General features: G+C 42.3%; 1 protein-coding gene across 3 annotated transcripts in view; it reads right to left on the bottom strand.

The window, feature by feature from the left end:
• ASAH1 (N-acylsphingosine amidohydrolase 1) overlaps positions 1–24059 on the bottom strand; it is a 35459-nt gene extending 11400 nt beyond the window's left edge. The window contains exons 1-4 of one of the 3 annotated variants that reach the window (XM_055134423.1): positions 23741–24059; positions 8078–8128; positions 3216–3306; positions 2567–2653 (exon numbers count right to left, since the gene is read on the bottom strand). In XM_055134423.1, coding sequence (XP_054990398.1) covers positions 2567–2653; positions 3216–3236 — 108 coding nt within the window. In that variant the 5' untranslated portion in view covers positions 3237–3306; positions 8078–8128; positions 23741–24059. Of the gene's footprint in view, positions 1–2566; positions 2654–3215; positions 3307–8077; positions 8129–23736 lie in introns of all 3 variants that reach the window. The other 2 variants (XM_004610335.2, XM_055134415.1) reach the window with 2 other exon arrangements.
• Between the last annotated feature and the right edge of the window lie 283 nt (positions 24060–24342).

Here is a 24342-nt window from a genome sequence, read left to right as displayed (position 1 = left end):
CTATACTGTACTCTATACTATACTGTACTCTTTATAATACATTCAATTTATACTCAGAAGGCCAGGTACAGAGGGTAAGGTGCTTCCCTTGCACATGGCCCACCTCGGTTTGATCCCTGGCACCCCATATAGTACCACAAGCACCTCAAGAATGATTTCCGAGCCCCACTGGTTGTGGAATCCTCCAAAAACATTTCACACTGAGTGCAACTGTATTCTTCACCACACAACTGACCACCTTTTCCTGACCTACCTACACTTATTACCCCTTCTCTTAATGTTAGTACTTAGCTTAGTCTTATAGGCTAATGCTATTCAGTCTAATTCTTTTACTATTTAGACCATTCATTTGTTAAGTTTCTTCAAACATCACATGAGTGAATGTGATAAAAACAAATCGTATGGTGTCTGTCTTTCCCCACTTGACTTAATTCATAAGCATCATATCCTTTACGGCTATCTATATTCACATGGTAGGAGTTTATCTTTCTGTCATTGTTGATGCTTTTGGGGCCACACTCAGCAGGGCTCGGGGACAATCCCCATGGTGGTACCTGGGGGCTGATACCACTGGGCAGTGCTTGGGGGACCATGTGGTGCAGTGCTGGGATGGAACCTGGTGCTCCTGAAGCAAATGCAAAGTTCTTTCCCTGGACCCTAGGATTTCACCTCTGAAAAAAGTGACATATACATAAACTTATAGGGGCTATACTAGAGGTACCTGGCCTGGCAGTGTGCCCTGGTGATTCAATGCTCTTTGACCTATGACCTAGAAATATAGCACTGCTCAGGTTGGTGCTACCGGGTGAGACCAGGGCTACACCCTGCACTGCTCGGGAGCCATTAGGAACCGGGGACTGAGCTTGTTCCATCCCTGTGAGCCCAAAAGTTATGCCATTATTCTCCATTGCTGGTTTGTTCTGTGGTTTTGTTTTCTTGTATTTTTTTCTTTTGCCTATACCACACTGTGCTCAGGGATCACTCCTGTACTATATCTCTCCGGCTCCAAATGTTGGAATTCTTTTTTCAGAAAGACTTTATTGAAAGGGAAGGCTGGGTAGCACCCAGATCATGAGAGGAGTCTCCGTAAGAAGAATTCCCCCCTGCCAGCCCACTCCACCTGCCCACCCCCAACACACACACAACCCCCAAACAGTAGCTTTAATCAAAGTCTCTGAGGCAGGGCAAGTGTTACAATAGGTCTGGAATTGGTAGGTCTGCCGGGCATGTAACCTCCAGGAGATTTCTGACCTTCACAACCGAAGGGGTGCTAGTGGCAACAGTAGGTAGAAGCCGGGGAGGCTACAGACGCTGAGCAGCACACCAGGCGCAGTACTCAGCATACACACCAGAAGACTACCCAACCCCGAATAACCAGCAACGCTGAGTCCAAGACTCTCTGCGAGCGTCTCGGCCTGACCCTGTTGGTCCTTTGTAGCCTGCATCCTGGGGTACAGACTAAAACAGGATAATGAGGATTTCTTAGAGGGCTCTAGAGACCAAACCCTTATACTCTCCAGTGATTCCATCTCAAGTGAAAAAGAGACTGAGAAATGAAGTTTTTCTGGAGACCAGGAGGAAATTTTGATGGTCTGGTAAATGCATAAAAATAAGAAACAGGTGACCAAAGAGAATTTAGTTACAGCCACTGAGAAACTCCATAAAACACAGGATAGGCTAAGTATATCTCTGGTCTGAATTAGAAATATCTCTGGGTGGGGGTGGGGGTGGCGGGAGGGATACTGGGATCATTGATGGTGGAGAATGGGCACTGGTGGAGGGATGGGTACTCGAACATTGTATGACTGAAACTTAAGTAAGAAAGTTTGTAAGTCTGTAACTACCTCATGGGGATTCATTAAAAAATAAATAAATGAATAAATAGACTATGGTGTAAATAAAAAAAAAAGAAAGAAATATCTCTGGGTGGAGGTCAGAGCAAGTTCAACTGTTTGACCCCAATTCAATCCCAGATATCACATGGTCTCCCAAACACCACTGGGAGTAGCCCACCATGCTGCCAGATGTGCTCCCCACCTCAGTCTCTGGGGATCCTCAGATACTTAGACAGAGTGCTTATAAAAATTATTTTTCATAGTGAACTTCCAAAGCTATGTATATAAAAAGGATAAAAGGGAATTCCATACAACTCCAGATGAAATTTGTGCATTTTCCCAGGGCTCTGTAAAACAGACCATACTTCTAAAAAAACCATTAAAAGCTAGCTAACTGCCCAATTTTGCCATGCTGTTTTGTATATTGTTACTAGAATATTACTAAGTCCCAGATCTCTCTGAAGTTTTGACAGAAGTCTAAAATAAAAGCAGATTTATCAATGCTCCTTATAAGCTGTTAAACTGTCCTTTTCCATAAATACAAGTTTTTTCTGAATTATTTATGAGCACCCATTTAAACTATGGGTAGAAACTAGGCCTTTGGTAGTGATTCTAATGTAACATATACAGATGCTGCAGCACGAATCTGTACACCTGAAGATTGTGCAATGCAACGTAAGCCGATGTTACCAAAACAAATAATCAAAATGTATGCTGGGAAAATCTCTTACCAACTTCTGATCTACAATCTCCATTATTTTTCCACTTGGTACAAATGCATTTACTACATTCTTCAGGGAATTCACTATTATTTTTAGCTGTAAAATAAAGAAATAGGACAGCCATTTTAATATAAGGAAGTATTAACATTTAAGATTAATATTGGTATAATCAAAACATTTTGACTTATTCACGTACAGCTAAATCAAATGGTACCGTGTGAAAATAAAAATATAATGCTGGCCAACTTTTATCTTTAACATAGTTTTTGTAACTTTTTTTAGATAAGATGGACTATGTTGAGAGAAAAAAAAGTAAAGACAAAGACAACTAAGATGAAAAAGGAACTAATGTGGAATGACATAATTTTCTCTAACATCAGTGACTGTAAATGTCAGAACAGGACCCAAAGAACATTTGTAAAACATTTGGTGCAGTTTCATTACACTCTCTCTTTTTTAAAAATTAAAATTATTTTATTGAATCACAGTGATATACACAGTTACAAAGTAGTTCATGATTGGGTTTCAGTCACATAATTTCCAACACCTGTCCTTTCAGAGTGCATATTTCCCACCCCAAATGTCATTACATGTTCTCTTGAGGTGACAATTACATTTTGTAAAGTTAGAAATAGAGCGTTTAAGAGAAACTACTTACTGATGATGCCTTGTCAGTCATCAATTCGTGCCATCTTTTGTAGGGTGGTAAGTCAAGGTTTATGGTGTACCAGGGAACCGGACCCCTATAGCTGTAATGAGAGGTGCATCATCTTGAAATGTGGAAAGCAACTTTTTGGTGGAGGTAAGAGAGTTATATCTATATGGGTATGTTAGAGACATACTGTTAGTAACAACATAAAAATTGACAGCTATGCCAAGACAGCTATACCTCTATTCTTTCTACCCATTACTTCTGCCCTATATTATATATTTAGAAACCCTGAAAGAACATGGTAAGTTTAGGGCGATTACTGTGACTTGATATTATGTTGAAGAATCAATTTTGCTTCAAGAGTTCTATGTTAAAAACTAGAAAAATCAGTCAGAAAATATCTGCCCATATTTTCTCCTCCTTAGTCAGGAGGCTTTTCTTTTTCTTTTTACATGGTGTTGGGGAGCCGAATGCAGGGCTACACACATGCAAGGCATGTGCTCTACTGCTGAACTACATTCTAGCCCTGGATACTTTTGTAATTGGTTTCCTAAACTCAGATTCCCTGTTAGCCTAACACTACGATCAGATCAATGTCTCTCTGTGCAGACTTGACCCTAAAGCATCCCAAAGTGACACCCCTGTGAGCTTTGCCTGATGTCATCGAGAACTCTTCACTCCATCTTACTCTTCATACATACTGTACTCCTTTCTCCTCATTCTTCTATACAAGTCCATGCCTAAGCACTTCTGTCAGACGAATTCTCCAACTTCCTCGTCTTTGATTTAGATAAAGCAATTTCTACCATGAGGATATAGCTTGTCCACTCTGACAGATGGAGCTGGGCTCTATGTCTGGTGGATGAACCCAATAGGTAATCTCTGTTGCAACAGAAGCATTATCTCTTACCACTTGTTACTAATCTGGAAAAGCCTTAAGGGGTGTGGCATTCTGAGACTTATCAGCTTAAAACTATGCCTAAAAATAGCATCCACAGCAAGTCCAGTGACTAGATGAAGAAAATATGGACATTACACAGCTTGAAGTACCTTGAATACTATCCAGCTGTGAAGGAAAAAGAAGGGCTGGGAAGGTGGCTCAGTGGCACAGAATATGCCTTACAGGTTGAGGCTCTAAATTCCCAGCATTGCAAAATTTCATAAATACATAAGTAAAGATGAAAAGTTTCAATTTGCTACAAAATGAAAGTACCTAAAGGGAATTATGTGACACAAAACAAGTCAGAAGAAGAAAGGCAAGTATTGGATAATTTCAGCCATTAGTACAATGTAGCACTGTAGCACTGTTGTCCCTTTGCTCATAGATTTGCTAGAGCGGGCACCAGTAACGTCTCCATTGTGAGACTTGTTACTGTTTCTGGCACATCTAATATGCCACAGGTAGCTTGACAGGCTCTGTTGTGCAGGTGGGATACTCTCGGTAGCTTGCTGGGTTCTCCGAGAGAGATGGAGGAATCGAACCCGGGTTGGCCAAGTGCAAGGCAAATGCCCTACCTGCTGTGCTATCACTCCAGTCCATTAGCACAATGTAAAGTTACAAAATTGATAAATAGTTAAAAGGAAAAATCAAAGTGCTAAAAGAACTAAGTTTACCTAAGGAGGAGTGTGGGAGAAGAAGAAAAGGAATATGTTGGGGGTAGGCGGAGAATAATCTCCTTAACTATGTTTTATAAAATGATGGGTTTTTGGTTTATTTTTGTTTTGAGCCACACTGGACTGTGCTCAGGGCTTTACTCCTGGCAGCTCTGGGGACTGTATGTAGTGCCAGGGATGAAACCTGGGTTGGCTGCATGCAAGACATGCACCCTACCTGCTGAACCTTTCTGGATGCATTACTGAGGTCACCGTGGGAAGGGGTGCTAGAATGTTCTAGGCTCTTAAGGAAATTATGTAGAAATGTCTATCGAAGTAGTTAGTTCCTAAATGTTATGAATTGAGTCATGTTTATACTTCTGTCACCATGATTAATTATTTGATTTTCTAAGTCCTGATACGAGCAAAGAACCAGAACCTCTCTCTCTCTCTCTCTCTCTCTCTCTCTCTCTCTCTCTCTCTCTCTCTCTCTCTCTCTCTCTCTCTCTCTCTGTATGTGTTCTTATGAAACTATTAAGTAACTAGCAGGTCACTTGTAACTCAGAAAAGGGAGCACATTAAATTTTGGAAGCATACAGTTAAACAAAATCATGAAAAGTTTTGTTCTTCTCAAAGCATTTTTAAACTCCCAATTTTTGTAATAGCTGATATCACTATAAAATGCTACAAAATAATTATCACTCCTCCTATTAAGCAGGGGCTAATAAATTGCTTCCCTCTTTACTATCACAAATTTGAATTATTTGAATTTTGGTCTAGAGGTAATAATAAATCAGTGGACCACTGGCATCAGGTATGCTGTAGTGCTGTCATAAAATTTGTGTTCTGCCCATGAGTTCCAGAATTGAGCAACACCTAAACTATGTCCCACATGTGCGTAAACTCCCAATTCTTCCTCTGTGCAGAGATACAAGTAGGCTCAAGGATGTCAAAGTAGAAATGGAGAGAAAATTCATTAGAGTAGAGGCTTAGAGTTAAGGGAGGAAGGAGACCCCAGCAAACTCTCTATAGTAAGTCCCACTAATACTTTTTGAGAAAACTGCTAATATGATTAGCAAAATTATTTAACTAAAGCTCATCCAGGATTACATCTCTTACTTTTCATTATGCATTTTTCTCAAGTATTTCAATACTTAACATGGCATCTCAATTTCCTAGAAAAGTGAAGAGGCAGTGAGGAGTACATGCTATACACACAAAAATACTGAGAAGCATCTGTATTCAACCAATGCAATTACAACTTCACTACAAACAATAAACATCATTAAGATATTTTAAAGGTCCATGTACAATATTAAGCATTGACTGACCCCACCTGGATACACAGGTGGCTCAGAAACTGGTCCAAGCAAGATAAACACACGAACATAAATAAGGGAGCAGATGCTGAGTGTCAGTGAGCAGGAGAAAAAAAATGCTAATGGGATTCAGATGGATATAGGGGTAATCTGCAGTCAGACCCTGCCTTCCAGTACTGATATGACTAGTCAGGCTAGAGAAACAGGTGTGTGTTTCCTGTCTCCCGGCGTCCCTGCATATCTCCAGAATCAATGCCTCTGATTCAAAGGGAAGGCCTTAATGGCATAGGAGGATTTCTTTTTTTCATTGAAAAGTGTATAAAGACTATACTTACAGATCTTATGATCTATTTACAATTCAGAGATATCAGAGTAGATTTTTCTACAGGAAACCAAAGGGAGCAAGGTAGGAAAGAATCCAGCAGATGTAGCAGGGCAAATATGGAATGTATAAGAAAACTGTAAGTATCTGTGTATGTGTATAAATACACACCTGAAGGCGTGTATGCTGATCAAACCATAAACACATATAAGGTGGACACAAGCAAGGCAGACAAAAAGGCCCTCAGCGTGCAAAGCCTCATCATATGGTCAATGAGTTAGGCAGTGAGAAGAGTCCAGGAAGCAACCAACAGGCACAGAAAACCAACATGCTGCCAGTCGAGTGAACGGAAGTCCCCGAATGTGCACAACATTAGAACGGCATTAGAAGAACATGAAAATGCAGTATCTCTAAACTATTCCTGCAAGTATTTGTCTCACTCTACAGAAGCATGAGTAAATTAAAAAATATTTCATTTATTACATACTCACTCTATCTGGCACAGAGCCCATTTGGAACATACACAAGTACAGCATTTTGGCAAGTATAGAAAATTTACATAACTGGAGTGCTATGAGACCCAAAGGTGACCCAAAGGTCATCTTAAGTGGCATCAACTGGTCAGAGTTGTACCTCACCTTGCCCTGCTTTGCAGCAGGTTCTTTTCAATGAGAGGGAAGAACAGGAATAAAAAGAATTTCCTTACCAATATCTCTTCTTCTTTCCCTCATTCTACACCTCTGGACTAGTGTGCAATTCTTTTTCACAGGCCTGGCCCATCTTAGCACAAATGACTTGAAAAGTCTGAAACCTCTATATTAATGATTAATACACTCAAATATGATGCCGGCTCTACTATCATAGTTTTCAATTCCATTTACCCCTAAAATATTTGATTATCATGCCAAAGAGATTTCCTCAATGATTCACATATGAAATCCTAGACTTTTGAATTGTGACATATTCAGGTAGTTAATACTCAGGTGCCACAGACAATCACAGGTCAGCTCTGAATTGGTCAGGAGAAAAATAGTAATAGGTAGAATATTTAGTATAGAATATAAGTTTTCTTTTTCTTTTTTTATTTTTTGTTTGGGGCCACACGCAGTGGTACTCAGGAATTAATATTGGCTCTACACTCAGGAATTACTGGTGGTGCTCAGGGGACCATATGGGATGCCAGGGAGCAAACTTGTGTAGACTGTACTATCAATCCGACCCCAAGAACGAAAATTTTATTTTTTTCCCCTATGATTTTAATAAGTTAGAAATGGACCTATTAAATAAACCTATTTATATGATTTTAATAGGTTATACATTTTCATCAGAGCCTCAGCATATGAGACATAATTTAAGTTTTATCCACAACTGTTTTCTTTAAGGAATCACCGCATAGGGAAAAATCACTACAAGATCAATATGACATTTTTTTGTTTGTTTTTGATTTGGTTTATAGGTCATGCTTGTCAGCTTTCAGAGCTTACTTACTTACTACACTCAGGGATCTCTCCTGAAAAGCTTGGGGGCCATGGCATACCTGCAACTAAATCTGGGCTAGCCTCGTTCTAGGCAAGCATCCTAACCACCATTATCACTCATGCTCCTCAGGAAGATTCTGATCATTAGATGCTTACTCACGTTGGTCCGGAAGGAGGATAGGTTGACTTTCTGCAGTCTTCTGTCCACTGGGGGAAAAAAAAAAACAATGAAAAGTTGCAGAAAATACAGTGAGAAAAAAAGTTTATGAAGAGGAAATAAAGTATGACTTGTCCTTTTATATCATTTCATTATCTCTTAATGTCTTTTCTTGCCACGAAAACTTCAAAAATATCAATAAGTACCTTTTCAGTCTCAATTAAATTCCCACTAGGGCTAAGTGCTGAAATGTGGCAGCAGATGACAGAAGACTATAGATGGAAAATAGGTTAGTTTGGGTTAGAAAATAGGTTGTTAAACAGGTTAGTCTGTCCTTTTAGGTAAATGATTTGATTAGATGTTCTATTACTTGATTCTATGAGCCAATGTTACTGTAGTAGAAATTTGCATCCCAAACCAGATATTCTGGGCTATGAGGCCCCTTCAAAATGTATCCTAGCATTCTCTTCTGCCACTCCTCCTCTTCATCTTTCCCTCTGTTCAAACATTCTATTCCACTAGAATGCCCTCTCTCTACTTGGGAAACTTTTAGTTGTAAGATCCAGGTCAAATACTATCTTTTTTGTAAACTTCACCTGCCTCCCCTATGAAACAGAGAGCCACTCCTGTTACTCACACAGCATCTGAACACACCTCCATTACGATTACTGTATTTATGATGCTGCATTTCATTAGTTATTGTGTTTCTCTTCCTACCGGATTTGTGTTCCTTGAAGTAAAGATGACCCACCCCACTCTACCCCACTGAGGTTACTGTGGAGGCAGTGAATGAATGAGACTGTTTCATGGAGCGTAGTTTGAATTTGGTAGCAAAATATGATTACCAGAACATGATCAAAGAAGTCCATGTAGATTTTGTAATTCTTTTATTACTTCTTCAACATGGAAAAACATGCTTATCTCTTCTCTTCTGGACCCAATATTGTGTAAGAAATAACTTAAGTTTTTTTTTTTTGGCTACCTTCCAGCTTTCCCTCCCTCCCTGTAAAGGAAAATAATATTTATAAAAGAAGCATAAATCTACAAAAAGAAGATGGAAGAAGAAAGGAAATTACTAGGACTGTAGGTTAAGTTCAGGATACATTAACTGTGCTAAGTTTGTGTGGGAATAGATATACATCTTACTTTAACTTTTGAGAGTATAAAAACAAAATACATGAAGTAACTTATTTATGACTCAAACATTGTCAGAACAGTTTTACTGGGGCCGAAGCAACAGTCCAGTTGGGAGAGCATTTGCCTTGCATGTGGCTGACCTGGGTTCGATCCCCTGCATCCCATATGGTCCCCTGAGCACCACCTGAGTAATTCTTGAGTGTAAAGCCAGGAGTGACCTATGAGCATCACCAGGTGTGACCCAAAAAGCAACAAACCCCCAAAAGCCTCCACCAAAAGAAAAAACCCAAAAAACAAAAAACACCAGTTTTACTGAGTATGCTTCCAAGTAAGTGCTGTTTTACTTTTAGGCAAGATTTATTAAGAAATAACATTTAGCAAAAATTGATCAAATTAAATTATCAAGAGTTAATCCAATATGTTAGGATTTAAATTCTATCTTAAAACTGCCATAATTTGATATTTAAAGAATCTTTTTGATAATCCAGCACCCAATAAAAAAGACAAGAAATTACTCTTGATGGAAGGTGGTTCTTTTTGTTAAAGAAAAAAATATCTCAGCCTCTGAGTACAACCAAAGATTGAAGTAAAAACTTGCTAGTGTTCACTATTCACAACAGACAAGACCTGAAATGGTCTAAGTGCCCCAGTACAGATGACAAGGTAAAGAAACTGTGGCATACTACACAAGGGGGTACTACGAGGCTGTAAGAAAATACGGGACAGTGGGTGAAGCACTTGCCTGGCCAGAGCTGACCGAGTTGGACTCCAAGCCCAGAAGAAAGTTCCTGGAACCGAGCAGGAGACAACCCTGAGTGCAGAGCCTTGAGCAAAGCCAGGTTTGAGCCAAGAACAAAACAAAGATCATGCAATCTGCTTCAACGTGGATGGAACTTAAGGCTATCATGCTAAGTAACACCAGTCAAAAAAAGAGGGATACAGAATGATCTCTCTCATTTGTGGGATATAGAAAACCACAGAAGGGAAACAAAAAATGGTCAAAAGCAACAGAACCTGAGAACCGGTCTATAGAACTGAGATTTGCAAGGATGGAGGGAGGGGGCTGGATGAGAGAGGACCCGAAGAAATGGCTGAGGGAAGCAGACATTGGTGGAGGGAGTGAAGTTGAGACATTACATAAAACCTTATCATTAACAGTATTAGAAATTATGGAACTTCACGAAATATTTTTTTTAAAGTTTACTGCTTTATGACTGATAGTGCAGCAGATAGTTTAGCTTGCATGCGGTCGACCTGGATTTGATCCCCAGTATCCCATATGGTCCCCTGAGCCCTGCCAAGAGTAATTCCTGACTGCAGAATCAGGAGTAACCCCTGAGCATCGCTGGGTGCACATTCCCCCAAATAAAGTTCACTGCTGCTATGAGTGAATAAAGACATTATGGCATCTGTATACAACGGGATACTATCTAGCTATAAGACATGATAAACTAGGAGAGATAGTACAGGGATTAACGCTGTTGTCTTGCACCACATATGCTGCCCTGAGCTCTCCATGGAGTGATACCTGAGCACATAGCCAAGAGGAAGCCAAAGAAAGGAAAGGAAGAAAAGAAAGGAAAGATGGGAGAGAAGGGAAGGGAAGGGAAGGGAATTTTTTATTTTATTGAATCACCATGAAATAGTTACAAGCTTTCATGTTTGAGTTACTATCACACAATGATCAAACTCCCATCCTTCCACCAGTGCATATTCCCCACCACCAATATCTCCAGTATACCCCTTTCCCACCCTCGCCCTGATGGGAGACAATATTCCTCATATTCTCTCTCTACTTTTGGGCATTATGGTTTGCAATACAGATACTGAGAGGTCATCATGTTTGGCCCTTTATCTACTTTCAGCACACATCTCCCATCCCCACCGATTCCTCCAACCATCATTTTCTTTGTGATCCTTTCCTCTCCCCCCAACCCCCCCTCCCTCAGCTCATGAGGGGCAGGCTTCCAACTATGGAGCAATCTTCCTGGCCCTTGTATCTACTGTCCTTGGGTGTCAGCCTCATGTGATGTTATTCTGTACTCCACAAATGAGTGCCGTCCTTCTATATATGTCCCTCTCTTTCTGACTCATTTCACTTAGCATGATACTCTCCATGCCTATACTTATAAGCAAATTTCATGACTTCATCTCTCCTAACAGCTGCATACTATTCCATTGTGTAGATGTACCAAAGTTTCTTTAACCAAGTTGTCTGTTCTCAGGCACTTGGGTTGTTTCCAGATTTTGGCTATTGTGAACAGTGCTGCAATGAACATATAGGTACAGATGTCATTTTTTTTTGGTCTTGTTTTTGGGTTATACCTGGTGATACACAAGGGTTAGTCCTGGCTCATGTACTCAAGAACTATGCCTGGCGGTGCTTGGGGGACCATATGGGATGCTGGGAATCAAACCCGGGTCAGCAGCATGCAAAGCAAATGCCTTACCCACTGTGCTATTGCTCTAGCCCCTAGATATCATTTCTACTGTGCTTTTTTGCACCCTCGGTATATATTTCCAGAAGTAGTATTGCGGGGTCATATGGAAGTTTAATTTCTAGTTTTTGAAGGACTGTCTATATTGTTTTCCAGAAACGCTGGACTAGTTGGCATTCCCACAAACAGTGAAAGAGTGTCTCTTTTTCCCCACATCCACACCAGCACTGGTTGCTTTTGTTCTTTTGAATGTGTGCCAGTCTCTCACAGAGACTATCTCTAGAGCATCTCCAGGTGTGTCCCCCACTCCAAAAAATCAACTGCTGCTGTGACTGTGTGGTAAAAATATTATGATATTCACCATTTATTTATTTTAAAAATTCACAGAAATGGTGGTAAAGTCCATGAAGGTAAAAAAAAAAAGAAAAATTCATGCTTGATATTACTGGTAGAGTAACACATGCAGCACTGTAGCACTGTCGTCCGATTGTTTATCAATTTGCTCAAGCGGGCACCAGTAACGTCTCCATTGAGAGACTTGTTACTGTTATTGGCATATCGAATATGCCAAGAGTAGCTTGCCAGGCTCTGCCGTGCGGGTGGGATACTCTCAGTAGCTTGCCAGGATCTCCGAGAGGGATGGAGGAATCGAACCTGGGTCGGCTGTGTGCAAGGCAAACGCCCTACCAGCTGTGCTATCAGCCCAGTAACACATGAAAAAGTCAAATATTTCCCATAAAGTTCCTGCCAATTGACAACATGAGAACCCAAGGTTTTAAGTACCCTAAATTTTCCCAAGTTTTGTATATCTTCCAACTAAGCCTTACTGCTCTACATGTTTTAACCAGTGGCATCATGCTGGATTCCTCTCCAAGTCTTACATTTTTTTTAAATTTTTTTAAATTTTTTTTGCTTTTTGGGTCACACCCGGCGATGCACAGGGGTCACTTCTGGCTTTACACTCAGGAATCACTCCTGGCAGTGCTCAGGGGACCATATGGGATGCTGGGATTCGAACCCGGGTCAGCCGCGTGCAAGGCAAACGCCCTACCCGCTGTGCTATCGCTCCAGCCCCCAAGTCTTAAATTTTTAACTTCTTTAAAAAACATCCTAGCCTGCTTTTAATTTTTCCCAAGTAAACTTACTCCTGGGAGATTAATCTCTCAGATTCATACTTGGTACTGTTCCTCAAATAAACATAAATAACTGATTGGTATTAGTAATTTCAAGAAAACAGTTAGCCTTGCAGAGAAAGTGCAGTGGCTAAGGTACCTGCCTTCTATGCCGCTGGCCCTGTCTCAACCCTGGCGCCGTGGAGCTCAGCACAGTCCCTCAGCACAGCTGGGCACGAGTCCTCCCCCACAGAGAGAAAGAAAACAACTAGCAACCATTGCTCCAGCTAACTGATGTTCCTATTGATGCCAAAGTCCAGCAAATATTCTCATCTAAAGGTTCATGGTGTGAAATATTTTCTCAGGACACATTTCTTCCACTGTTGCAATCTCATGTGATGTCAGTGACTCACCACTGGCAAATGGCTTTCTTTGTTTGGCTAATAAATTAGCTGCAGACATATTTGGGTGCAGTTTCATTTTACTTTTCAAAAATGTATAAATAAATTCTGGTATCCTAAGATACTCTGCTTTACATCTGATGTGTGTGTGTGTGTGTGTGTGTGCGTGCGCGTGCGCGTACATATGTGTGTAACAAGATAGTTTTCACTGAACAAAAACTTGCTTAGAGAGATGTGAGGGGAGAGAAGAGAAGAAATACATGTTCAAAAGAGAGCATGCGCTTCTTCAGAGTGGAAAAAGCAATAAAGTAGGCGCCTGAGAGACAGTACAACAGGTAAGGTCCTTGCCTTCAACACAGCTCACCTGGGTTCGAGTCCCAGCATCCCATATGTTCCGCCATGCACCACCAGAAGTGATTCCTGAGTGCTGAGCCAAGAGTAACCCCTGAGCATTGTTGAATTTGATCCAAGGCAAAAACAAAAACAAGCAAGCAAGAAAAGCCACAGAGAGGTAAGCAAGTGAGACCTGCATTCAAGGGCACAACTGCGGGCTTGACAAGCAAGCCTGTACCAGGTGGTTTTGTTGGTTTCTTCGGCCACACCTGGAGATACTCAGGGTTTTCCCTGGTTCTGCACTCCCCCTCATAGTGCTTGGGGTATCATTTGGGTTTCCGGGGATCAAACTGAGGTCAATGGAATACAAGGCAAGTGCCCTACCCATTCCAGTCCCTACATATGATTTTTCTGATCACTCTTTTCCGAGGAAGTGGGAAGATTGTGCTGTTGACTGCTAAATCTCATGTTGACATATATTGTTTTCTTTGGGCACAATTTAGTATCACTGCATAATAAACACACTATTTCAACACTCATTAGAGTAAAAAGATAATTTTTAATCTACTTTGCCAAAACATCACAATACTTAGAGTCTACTTCTTGTATTCACAATATAGACTTGAACTGGTAACATTTTTTTAAATTTTGGAACCACATGCAGTTCAGGGCTTACTCCTGCCTCTGAGCTTAGGGGGATCACCTTCTCTGGTGCTCGGGGCACTTATGGGATGCTGGGGATTGAACCCAGGCCAGCCAAGTCCCCTGCCCATGGTGTACTCTCTCTTTTGGCCTCTGGACTGTTAAAAAAATTGTTTATTTTTTGGCCACATTTTGGAGGTTCTTAGGGGACCCTATGTGGTTCCAGGAATCAAATCACAAGCAAGAAAAAGTGCCTTGACCCCTTGGACTACCTCTCCAACCCAGGTTGGTAAATTTTAAAGAGGCTAACACGTAAGTTGACTTAATGTTGACTTATAAATATGTAACATAATCTGAAATTCATTGAGCATCAGTGAAAAATCATGAACATATAACATATGGATTCTTCTGGTCCAATCAACTGTGGTAGCGTAAAAGCAGCCATAAGATAATACGCACACAGCATGTGGGACTAGGGACTGAACTCATGTCGGGACCATGTGCAACTTAATTGCTGTAATAGCTCTCGGCCCCTAAAGCCAAACATTTTAAACAATGGGTGCAAGCCCATGTAGGGTCATGGGACTAAATGTAAGGGGTGGCGGGGTCAGAGGAAATTTGTTTCATTAAATAAAAAGTTTATGATCCATCATATTTAAATGTTTTGATTTATTAGTTTTTTTTAGAAATAACTTTTTTTTTAGAAATAGAAATCACACCCCTCCTTTTTAATTGATTCACTGTGAGGTACAGTAACAAAGCTTTCATGTTTGAGCTTTGATCATACAATCATCGAACACCCATCCCTTCACCAGTGCATGTCTTCCACCACCAAAATCCCCAGTTTTTCCCCCCACCCCCCCCATCCCACAACTACCCCTGCCTGTGTGGCAGACAATTTGCACAATACTCTCTTTTCTACTTTGGTTACCTTTGAGATCAGTCCCACCACCACTCATACCTGCTGAAAATGCAATGCTAGAAAATGTGTTCTGTATTGATTGTTATGGATACAATATAATGTCATGCGACCATAAGGGCAGCCATGTGCTCTAGGAATTCTAAAATGTTAATAATTAAGGTCTGGAGACATCGCTGCAGCAAGTTGCTTAGGTCTTAGATTCGCTTGTGTGTCTCTGGATCATGGCCATGTGGGAGCTTAAGTAGTCAGTGGCCGTGTGTGAATGTCATCTAAGAGTCCCATCAGGGCGGGGGGGAAGGAGAAGGGCCCACTCCTCCCTTGTCCCGTGAGGCCTGGCGTTTCCCACCACTGCCACCCATACCTGGGAGCTTTTGCTGAGTACTAGAAGATGGCAGCTGCCAAGATTCCTAGTGGGCAGGTGGAGGGACGGCACCTGCCCCCGTCTGGTGTGGTCCGGCCAAGTGGCCTATTGCCAAGTCCACAGCCATCTCTGCAGCAAGTTGCTTAGGTCACAGACTCGTTTGTGTGTCCTTAAATATCTGATTTGTATACCTTATTTTATATACCTGGGATTACATAAAATTTTAGGGAAGGGAGAAAGATGTGGCAAGTGGAGAAAGCTTATCAAGTCCTGGCTTAAAGCAACATAAATGCATGCATTTTAGCTCGAAAGGTCAGAAGTCTAGCACAGGTCCATAAGGCTGTGTTCCTGCCAGGGCTTTCTGGAAAAGTATGCTTTGCTGGCATTCTAGCTTGCACAGCTGCATTCTCCAACCATCAGGACCACTGCCAGTCTATGGCTTGTAGCCCCCGTCTTCACATCGATGCCAGAAGCTAAGGTTTGTCTGTCTTCTCTGGCATCTGCCTCTGATAATAACCTCTGATAAAATCAGGCTCCCCAGTATAATTTAGGAAAATGTTCTTTTCTCAAGATCCTTTGCTAAACCCATTCTGCAAAGCACTCTTTTTCGATATAAGGCAACTATATGTTTCGAGGATTAGGACATGGACATCCTTAGTGAGTAATAAGTCATTCTGCAACACGATCTACTCAATAAAGACATTTCATATGCCTGTTAAGGAGGCAGGCTCAGGGCTCATTCTGTGTGGCGCCTGAGACCAAATCCCTGTTTCTTATACTCAAAACATGCTTTCAACCTAGTGAGTTTTCTCTTTAGCACACTTTTACTTTTTTAGCAATAAAAATTTTGTGGATATTGTTCCTATATCTTATTTCATGCATATTCAGATAGTATCTTTGATTCTGCCTCAGTTCATAAAGCCTAAATGATATATTATCTAGCGCTTTAAGAAATGTTTAATGACTTCTACCCCAGGGTAAAGACCTGCTATAACATTTAACTAAAGACCAAGAGACAAATAAAATCTTGCAAAAATATTGTAATTTAAGGAACAGAAGAAAGTATAAAACAAAATCACATAAAATAAATATCAGATTCAACATGCATAGCAAAGAGATAGTCAATATGCTGTTATAGTTATTAAAAAAAACAGAATGCTATGAAAAAAGATAAATTAATTTAAAATATAATGGAGGGGCTGGAGTGATAGTACGGGTAAGACATCTGCCTTGCATACAGCCAACCGGGGTTCAATCCCCCTGCATCCCATAATGTCCCCTGAGCACTGTCAGGAGGAATTCCAGAGTACAGAGCCAGGAATAACTCATGAGCATTGCTGGATGTGAACCAAAAGGGAAAAACCATCAATAACAAAAAAACCCATACTAGATCTGGTAGGAAGTCTGCCATAATGGGGGAGGGAATACAGTTAGGATAGAGAAGAGACCACTATAACAATGGTAATTGGAAATGATCACTCTGGACGAGAACTGAGTGCTAAAAGGAGGTTAAATACTGTTAACCTTTCAGTAACAGTATTGCAAACCACAGTGTTTAAAAGAAGGAAAATGAGAGCGGGGAGGGTCTGCCATTGGGGGGGGGACAGGGGGGCGGGACAGAAAGGAAACTGGGGACATTGGTGGCAGGAAATCACTGGTGAAGAGAATGTGATTGGATCTCAATCATGAACATGAATTTTGTGATAACACTATCACAATGTGTTGTGTTGAATCACTATCTCACAGTGATTCAATTAAAAAATTTTAAACATAATGAATAAGAAAATATTCTAGGATGTAGAAAAAATATAGAAAAAGATAGAAGAAAAAAAGAGGTTTAAATTAGAGCTCTTCAACCTTTCTTTATACCCACTGACCAAGGAAACTATGAGAAATATCTTGTGGACTGCTGGCCAAGCAAAGGATGGAGGTGGGGAACTTCCTATGAAAGAACAGAATGACACTGTGATCCAAGTTTGTGAGCTCAAAGAGAGTGATGTCATCAAATTTGGCAGGACATTAATTTCAGACCAGACCTTTGTAACTGGTCAAGGCATTGATCAACTTAAGGGTTTAGAAGAATCATTAAATATAAGTCATTGTGAAGAGTGAGAGAGTCTGCTTCCCACACAGTATTTCTTAACAGATTATTTCAGGAAGTACTTGAGCAAAACAAAGAAGTAAGTCAACAGAAAGGCGGCTGGGATCCAAAAGAGAATGGCTCTAACTTCCACAGGGTAGCCAAGGGAACCCTTAGAGAGGCAGCTCTTCAGTAGAGATAAAACAGTAAGAAATAAGCAAACAATAGTCCAACCTTCGATCATGGGATTGGAATAGTCCAGGAAATAGGTGTGCTAGAAGTGAGAACCCCACAACAGACCATGGTTGAAGGGCTGGAAGGATGTGATGATACGACAAAGGTCCATAATGCAGGTACTTGAGGCTAGAGTGATAGTACTGCAAGTAAGGCCCTTGCCTTGCATGCAGCTGGCCTGGGCTTGATTCCTGGTACCCCATATGGTCCCCCAAGTCCCTCCAGGAATAATCTCTGAGCACAGAGCCAAGTGTAAGCACTGAGCACTGCAGGTGTGGCCCCCAAATAAAAGCAAACAAAGAAGAATGCAGGAGCTAGCACAGCAGGCAGAGTGCTAGCCTTGCGTGCAGCTGACCCAGGTTTGATCCCCAGCATTCCATATTATATTCCCTTGAGCACTGCCAGGACTGATCCTAGAGTGTTTAGGAGCCCCTAAACACTTCCTGACCTCAAAACAAAAAATGGGAGGGGGTTGGGAGAAGGGGAGAAACATGTAGAAAAGAACATTTAAAGAAAGTAACCTAATTTTTATCCATCACTGTACATGAGACCAGACAATAACTAAAGTTGATTCAGACTAATTTAGCATAACATATGATCAGTAGAAATATTCACAAACACATCCAGGGGTGAGATTAAAAACTTTTAGTAGGGATGGAGAGATAGATAGTACTGTAGGTAGGGTGCTTGCCTTACATGCTGCTAACCTAGGCTCAATCCCTGGCACCATATATAGTCCCCTGAGCCCTGTCAGGAGTAATCTCTGAGCACAGAGCCAGTTGTAAACCTTGAACACTGCTGGGTGTGGCCCAAAGAAGCAAAAACCAAGGAAAGGAACAACAAAAATTTTGCAAACTTTTAGCACCTAGGACAGCATGAACACTTACCATTCAAAGACAGAGCGGTAAATATCTAGCATGACCAGAGAGGTAAGTTCTGACTCAATAACACCTGTAAGTACAGTTGTGTTTGCTTCTAGAGAAGGGGGCAGAAGGTAAAGGAAACAGAACAGGAGACTAAAGCTTTCCTTCAAACACCTACCTGTATTAGTGGATTTTCTTTAACCATATACACTTTCACACAAATTTTAAAATATTAAATTCAAAACTTGCAAGATTTCATTTACATTGTCAGGAGGATTTTTCAGAGACTGATTCTCTGAAGTTAGATTTTCAAGTATTCAAAATCATTACTGTCACTGTCACTGTCACTATCATCCCATTGCTCATCGATTTGCTCCAGCAGGCACCAGTAACATCTGCATTGTGGGACTTATTACTAGCTGAAATTATTAAAAAATAACAACAGATTAGTCTTAGGAGACAGCCCAAGTCACAGCGTATGTGCTAGTCCTTGAGTTCAATCTTTGGCAATCTGATGACCCCCTAATTAACACTGCTGGTTGCCTGGTGGCCTCAACACCAGTAGGAGTGGTCCCTTTGAAGACATAAATAATGTGCTTCAAAGAAGTGCACTCTACTCTAAATTTACCATTCCTTGTTTAGTCATGCTGGAAGTGGGTATTTAGAAGTACCACTTTAGTCAAGAAGTCTGTATTTGTGGGCCAGAGCCCAGGGGCTAAGGTGCAACTTATCCTGGCACATTGGTACTGTCCCCTGAGCATCACCAAGTGTGGCCAGCACCTCTCCACTGCTCCCAAAGAAATCCAGTTCGTGGTTCATTCTAACTTGTTCACCTCAAACTTGTTCTTTATTTTTTTACCTCAATTCCTTCAACTGTCTTAAATATCAAACTTCTCATTTAGCTTAAATGTGACTTGATACCAAATACAGTATATAGCATTGCAATGACTCTCAGGAGTTAAGGAGAATGTTGTGGGTCTGAGAAGGTTGCTCAGCTGGCGACAGAACCAGGCCCAAGCTCTGGTCCAGACCATCTTCCTTCTTTCACTTTCCCACTGAGCCACCGATAAAACCAAAGTCAAACTCTGAGTAAGGAACTATCTCACTTCTTGTAGAAGTGAGGAACATTAGGAATCACGTAGTCTGGCCCTTGTACACAACAGGGCCTACATGTATGATTCTCTGTGGCTGCCCAAGAATCATGATGTTATTATATAAATGGTCCCTGGAAGAAAAAAAGTTCCCCACCCCGATCTAGGCATTTGGATAATCACTACATCAACTCAGGAAGTCAATAAAATAAAATTCACATGTCCTAATAATTATATTTCCCTGCCTGGGTTCAAAAGCCAAAATACAAATCAAATTATGAGGGAGTGGGGAATGAGCTCAATGAGCGAATGATTTGCAGACCTAGGTTCAATCCCAGAGACGTCCAGAACAACCCAGGAGCATGGGAGTAGCCTCTGAGCCAGGGCCGCAGATTGTCAACCAAAACACAGAAACAAAAACAATAGCAAAACATCAAGTGACAATACAATTTCTTATAGACAATTGTGAAGGAAACGTAAAATGCTCTGTGGAGTCTTCAAGCTAGGCAATGACAGCTACAGAGCAACCTAGTAAAAAAGAGATGAAAGTAAGACATTTTACTATTATAATCTTGGCAGCCAGAAATTAATGTGAAATAAGGAAGATATGAAATCCAGGGGCTGGAGCAATAGTACAGCAGGTAAGGCATTTGCCTTGCATGTGGCCGGCCAAAGATCGATCCCTCCATTCCTCTTGCAGAGCCCGGCAAGCTACTGAGAGTATCCTGCCCGCTCGGCAGAGCCTGGCAAGTTACCCATGGCATATTCGGTATGCCAAAAACAGTAACAACAAGTCTCGCAATGGAGATGTTACTGATGCCTGCTCGAGCAAATCGATGAATGATAGGACAACAGTGCTACAGTGCTAAGGAGTAGACAGAGCTCTATATCCTCACCTTCGAACAAGACTTCTACAAGGAGAGCCAGCTTTAAGATACTATAGACCTGAATTAGAATTACAGTGAATTCGTTTGTTACTTAAAATTTCTTATTATCTCCAAATTTAACTATACATGGTTTTAATAAATGACAACCTTATCAAGATAGGTAAAAATTAAAATAGGTGATGGACAAAGATTACAAATAGCTAATAAATTGAGGTATCTGATTGCTTACTCAAAGGGCAAAAGCATGAAAATCTCTTCAATAAGCCTTGTCCCTTAAAATATATCATATATATTTTTAAGTATAAACCCGATTTTATTTACTTATTTGGGGGGGCACTCATGGCAATGTTCAGATCTTACACCTGGCTCTGTGCCCAGGGCTCTTATCTCTCCTACAGGAATTGGAGGGTCTGTGTGTGGTGCTGGGGCTTGAACCTGGGGTGGCTGCATGCACAGCAAGCGTCCTCCCCACCGACTATCATTCCAGACCAAAATATATAATTTTTTTTTCTGCTTTTTGGATTACACCCGGCGATGCACAGGGGTTACTCCTGGCTCTGCACTCAGGAATTACCCCTGGCGGTGCTCAGGGGACCATATGGGATGCTGGGAATCAAACCCGGGTCGGCCGAGTGCAAGGCAAACGCCCTACCCACTGTGCTATTGCTCCAGCCCCCCAAAATATATAATATTCTTAAAAAAATAAAACACAACCGCCATCTTTTAGACCCCACTAAACAGACGTACGAGCCTGCAGTGATGCAACTTCTGACAGAAATTTCTCTGGACTTAATTACTAAATACCAGAAATCCAAAACCGCACATGTGCGATCTCATGCTCTTCATTCTCAGCAATGGAAAACATATGACCAAATGATGCCTTTTCGGCAGGTCTGATTGTTGGGGGAAAATTTCAAATAATAATAGCGAGTTTTCTATTGAAATATTGAATGTAATCAAAGTAAGGGTTGGATGGGAGGTATACTGGGGTTCTTGGTGGTGGAACATGTGCACTGGTGAAGGGATGGGTGTTTGATCATTGTATTACTGAGACTTAAACCTGAAAGCTTTGTAACTTTTCTCATGGTGATTCAATTAAAAAATAAATTTAAAAAAATTCAAATGAAGAAAACGTAAAAAAAAAAAACCTCACAGATGCTCCAAGTCATTTAAATGACTTCTGTTATCACTGAAAGGCAGTCATTATTATTACCAAAAGTTCTGAAATACTTCTGAGTTTTATGTGGCCATAAGAGTTTGTCTACAATGACTCAAAGTGAAAAACTGCTGGATCTTGAGCGACAGCATAGCAGGTAGGAAGTTTGCCTTGCATGAAGCCAACCCAGGTTCGATTCCCAGCATCCCATATGGTCCCCTGAGCACCGCCAGGGGTAATTCCTGAGTGCAGAGCCAGGAATAACCCCTGTGCATCACTGGGTGTGATCCAAAAAGTGAAAAACTGCTTATACTTGTAAGAAAAAAATATCACTGGATTTCTGTGAGGATGCAAAAGTCCTAGTGCCATTGTCTCCCAGAATATTTCAGGTCAGTAAAAAAACATGAACAGGAGCCAGCACAGAGAGTCCAAAGTTTTCTTTTCCCATGTGCAGTAATTAAACAAAACCCCACTGTAAGAGAATGGCTCAACAAGAATGACTAGGAGTTCATAAAATCTAAATTAAAACTAATTCTCTACATTAATACTTTTAGTTTTATGCTCTCACTGTTCTCATTTTGTGAAAGATATGTGAAAGCAGCTTCCCCCAAACAAGTAGTTGGATTTTAACAAACCACTGTCCTAAACAGCTACTCTGAAATCAATGCTGGTGGGGATAGCTGTTGGTTCCCAAAACCTATCTAAAAACAGCTTGACCTGGTGATAGAGCATCTTCATGGGATATATATTCATGGACATAAACTGCTTTCCTGTTAGTGCAATCACTGTACAAACAATGATGCATCTGCTTCTAGACTTTTCCATTTTTTAGGAGGGGGCACCTACCGGTGCTCAGGGATTACATCCCGTGGGACTAGGGAGACCATATGAGGTGCCAGGCAGGGAACCCCAGTGAATTACAGTGAATTGGAATTCACTGTAGAATTAGGATTCGAATTCACTGTAATTCTAATTCAGGGTGCAAAACAAATGGCCCACTCGCTGGACGATCCCTTCATACCTCCTATTGCACCCACTTTTAATAGACATCAATTTTAGTTGAATGAATAACCCCATTTAAAAAGAACTTTGCTTTTAAAGCAGTTCTCCTTAGACGAATAGACGAATAAAAACATCATGCATGTCCTGCTTCTCTAGATCATCCTCCTCTAGCCTCAGGTCAGATGCACCCAAGCTCCCATTTATCTGATTTGTTGGCACTCAAAGCGCAGTCTGAGCGCTTTTAGAGTAGAGAATGATGAAAGAGCACCAGTCCAGAGTCAGGGAGGCTGCTTCAGTGAACAATAGTGTGACCTCTGGCTAGAGATTTTTCTCACTGTCGCTCTATTTCCTCTTCTGGAAACTAGAGTGGGCTGGTCCCTCCCAGCATCTAAGCGTTATCGCGTCTGTGGTCTGTGACTTCCTCCTAGTGGGTCAAGTCTCGAGACAGGAATTCATATGACCCGGGGGTGAGCGCCAAAGCAGTCAGGGGGTTCAGGAGTCACGGGGTGCATCGGGCTGCTCGCACTGCCCAGATGGGGGACGCGCAGGTCCTTCCTAGGGTGCCCCCTGGGGACCTAACTGCGAGCTCGCTCGGGGCAGGCTGCTGGCACCCTCCGCGGAAAGTCACCCAGCAGTGCAGTTAACCGAGTTATTTACATAAGCCGACGGGAACTTTTTCTCATTCAGGACGCGCGGGTCTGGAACTGGTAGAACGAGAACAATCACTGAATTTAGGGGTGTGCAGATCACTAGACACTATTCTTTGGAGATTAGACTTTCCCTCAAAGGATTTCGTGTTGCAGCCTGTACGGTGCTGGGTGGGGTCCACCAGCCTGCTGGGCACTCACCTTCCCGCGCGCGCACGCAGCCACTGACCCGGGGACAGATGCCGTCGGGGACCCGCTGTTCTCCCCGCCGGCCGGGCGCGCCCCGCAGCACCTGTGCACCCCCACCTCCCGCACCTGCACGCCCCGCTCCGCGCCCTCGGCTCCAGCTCACCCACCGGCGGCGCGTGCTGCGCCAAAGCACAGGTGACGGCCGCGGCCAGGAGGACCATCGGCAGGCGACGTGGGCCCAGCATCGTTCCGGCCACCGACGGACACTTCTCGGGTCGCCGGCCCAGAAGACTGGAAGCACTAGCAGAACTCGGGGCAGGTCCCGCCCCCGCCGCCGCGTGACCAGCGACTCGGGCCACACCACGAGAGCCCGGGAGGGGGAGGAATGGAGGCCGGGGGCGGTGAAATCTGGGAAGAAAAGAGGAAGCGGCCCCTTCTGAGTGGCGACAAAAGACAAAGGGAAGAACTCTTTCTGGATGGAAGTGAGAGCCGCCTGTGTATGTCGCGCCCGCCTGGGGCCGCGATGCTGGTCACTTTGACCCCCCTATCTGCCGAGAAGTGGTTGGCCCCAGGAAAAACCCCGCCCACTGGGCGGACCCAGGGAAGCTCCTCCCCCAGGTTGTGCCCGGCCAGAGCCGCGCCCATCTCGGAGCCCGCGGCCGGAGCCTCCTGAGTCCCCGCCGTCGCCCACGCGGAGGCTGGAGGTTCCGCTCCACTCGCGGCCCCGGGCGGGGTCTACGCACACCCTGGAGTCTGGACCGCGGCGTTA

This window comes from Sorex araneus, chromosome 1 (genome assembly GCF_027595985.1).
Source record: "Sorex araneus isolate mSorAra2 chromosome 1, mSorAra2.pri, whole genome shotgun sequence".
Classification (NCBI taxonomy): domain Eukaryota; kingdom Metazoa; phylum Chordata; class Mammalia; order Eulipotyphla; family Soricidae; genus Sorex; species Sorex araneus.
Note: the sequence above shows the minus strand (reverse complement) of the source record. Positions and strands in the feature narration are given on the sequence as shown.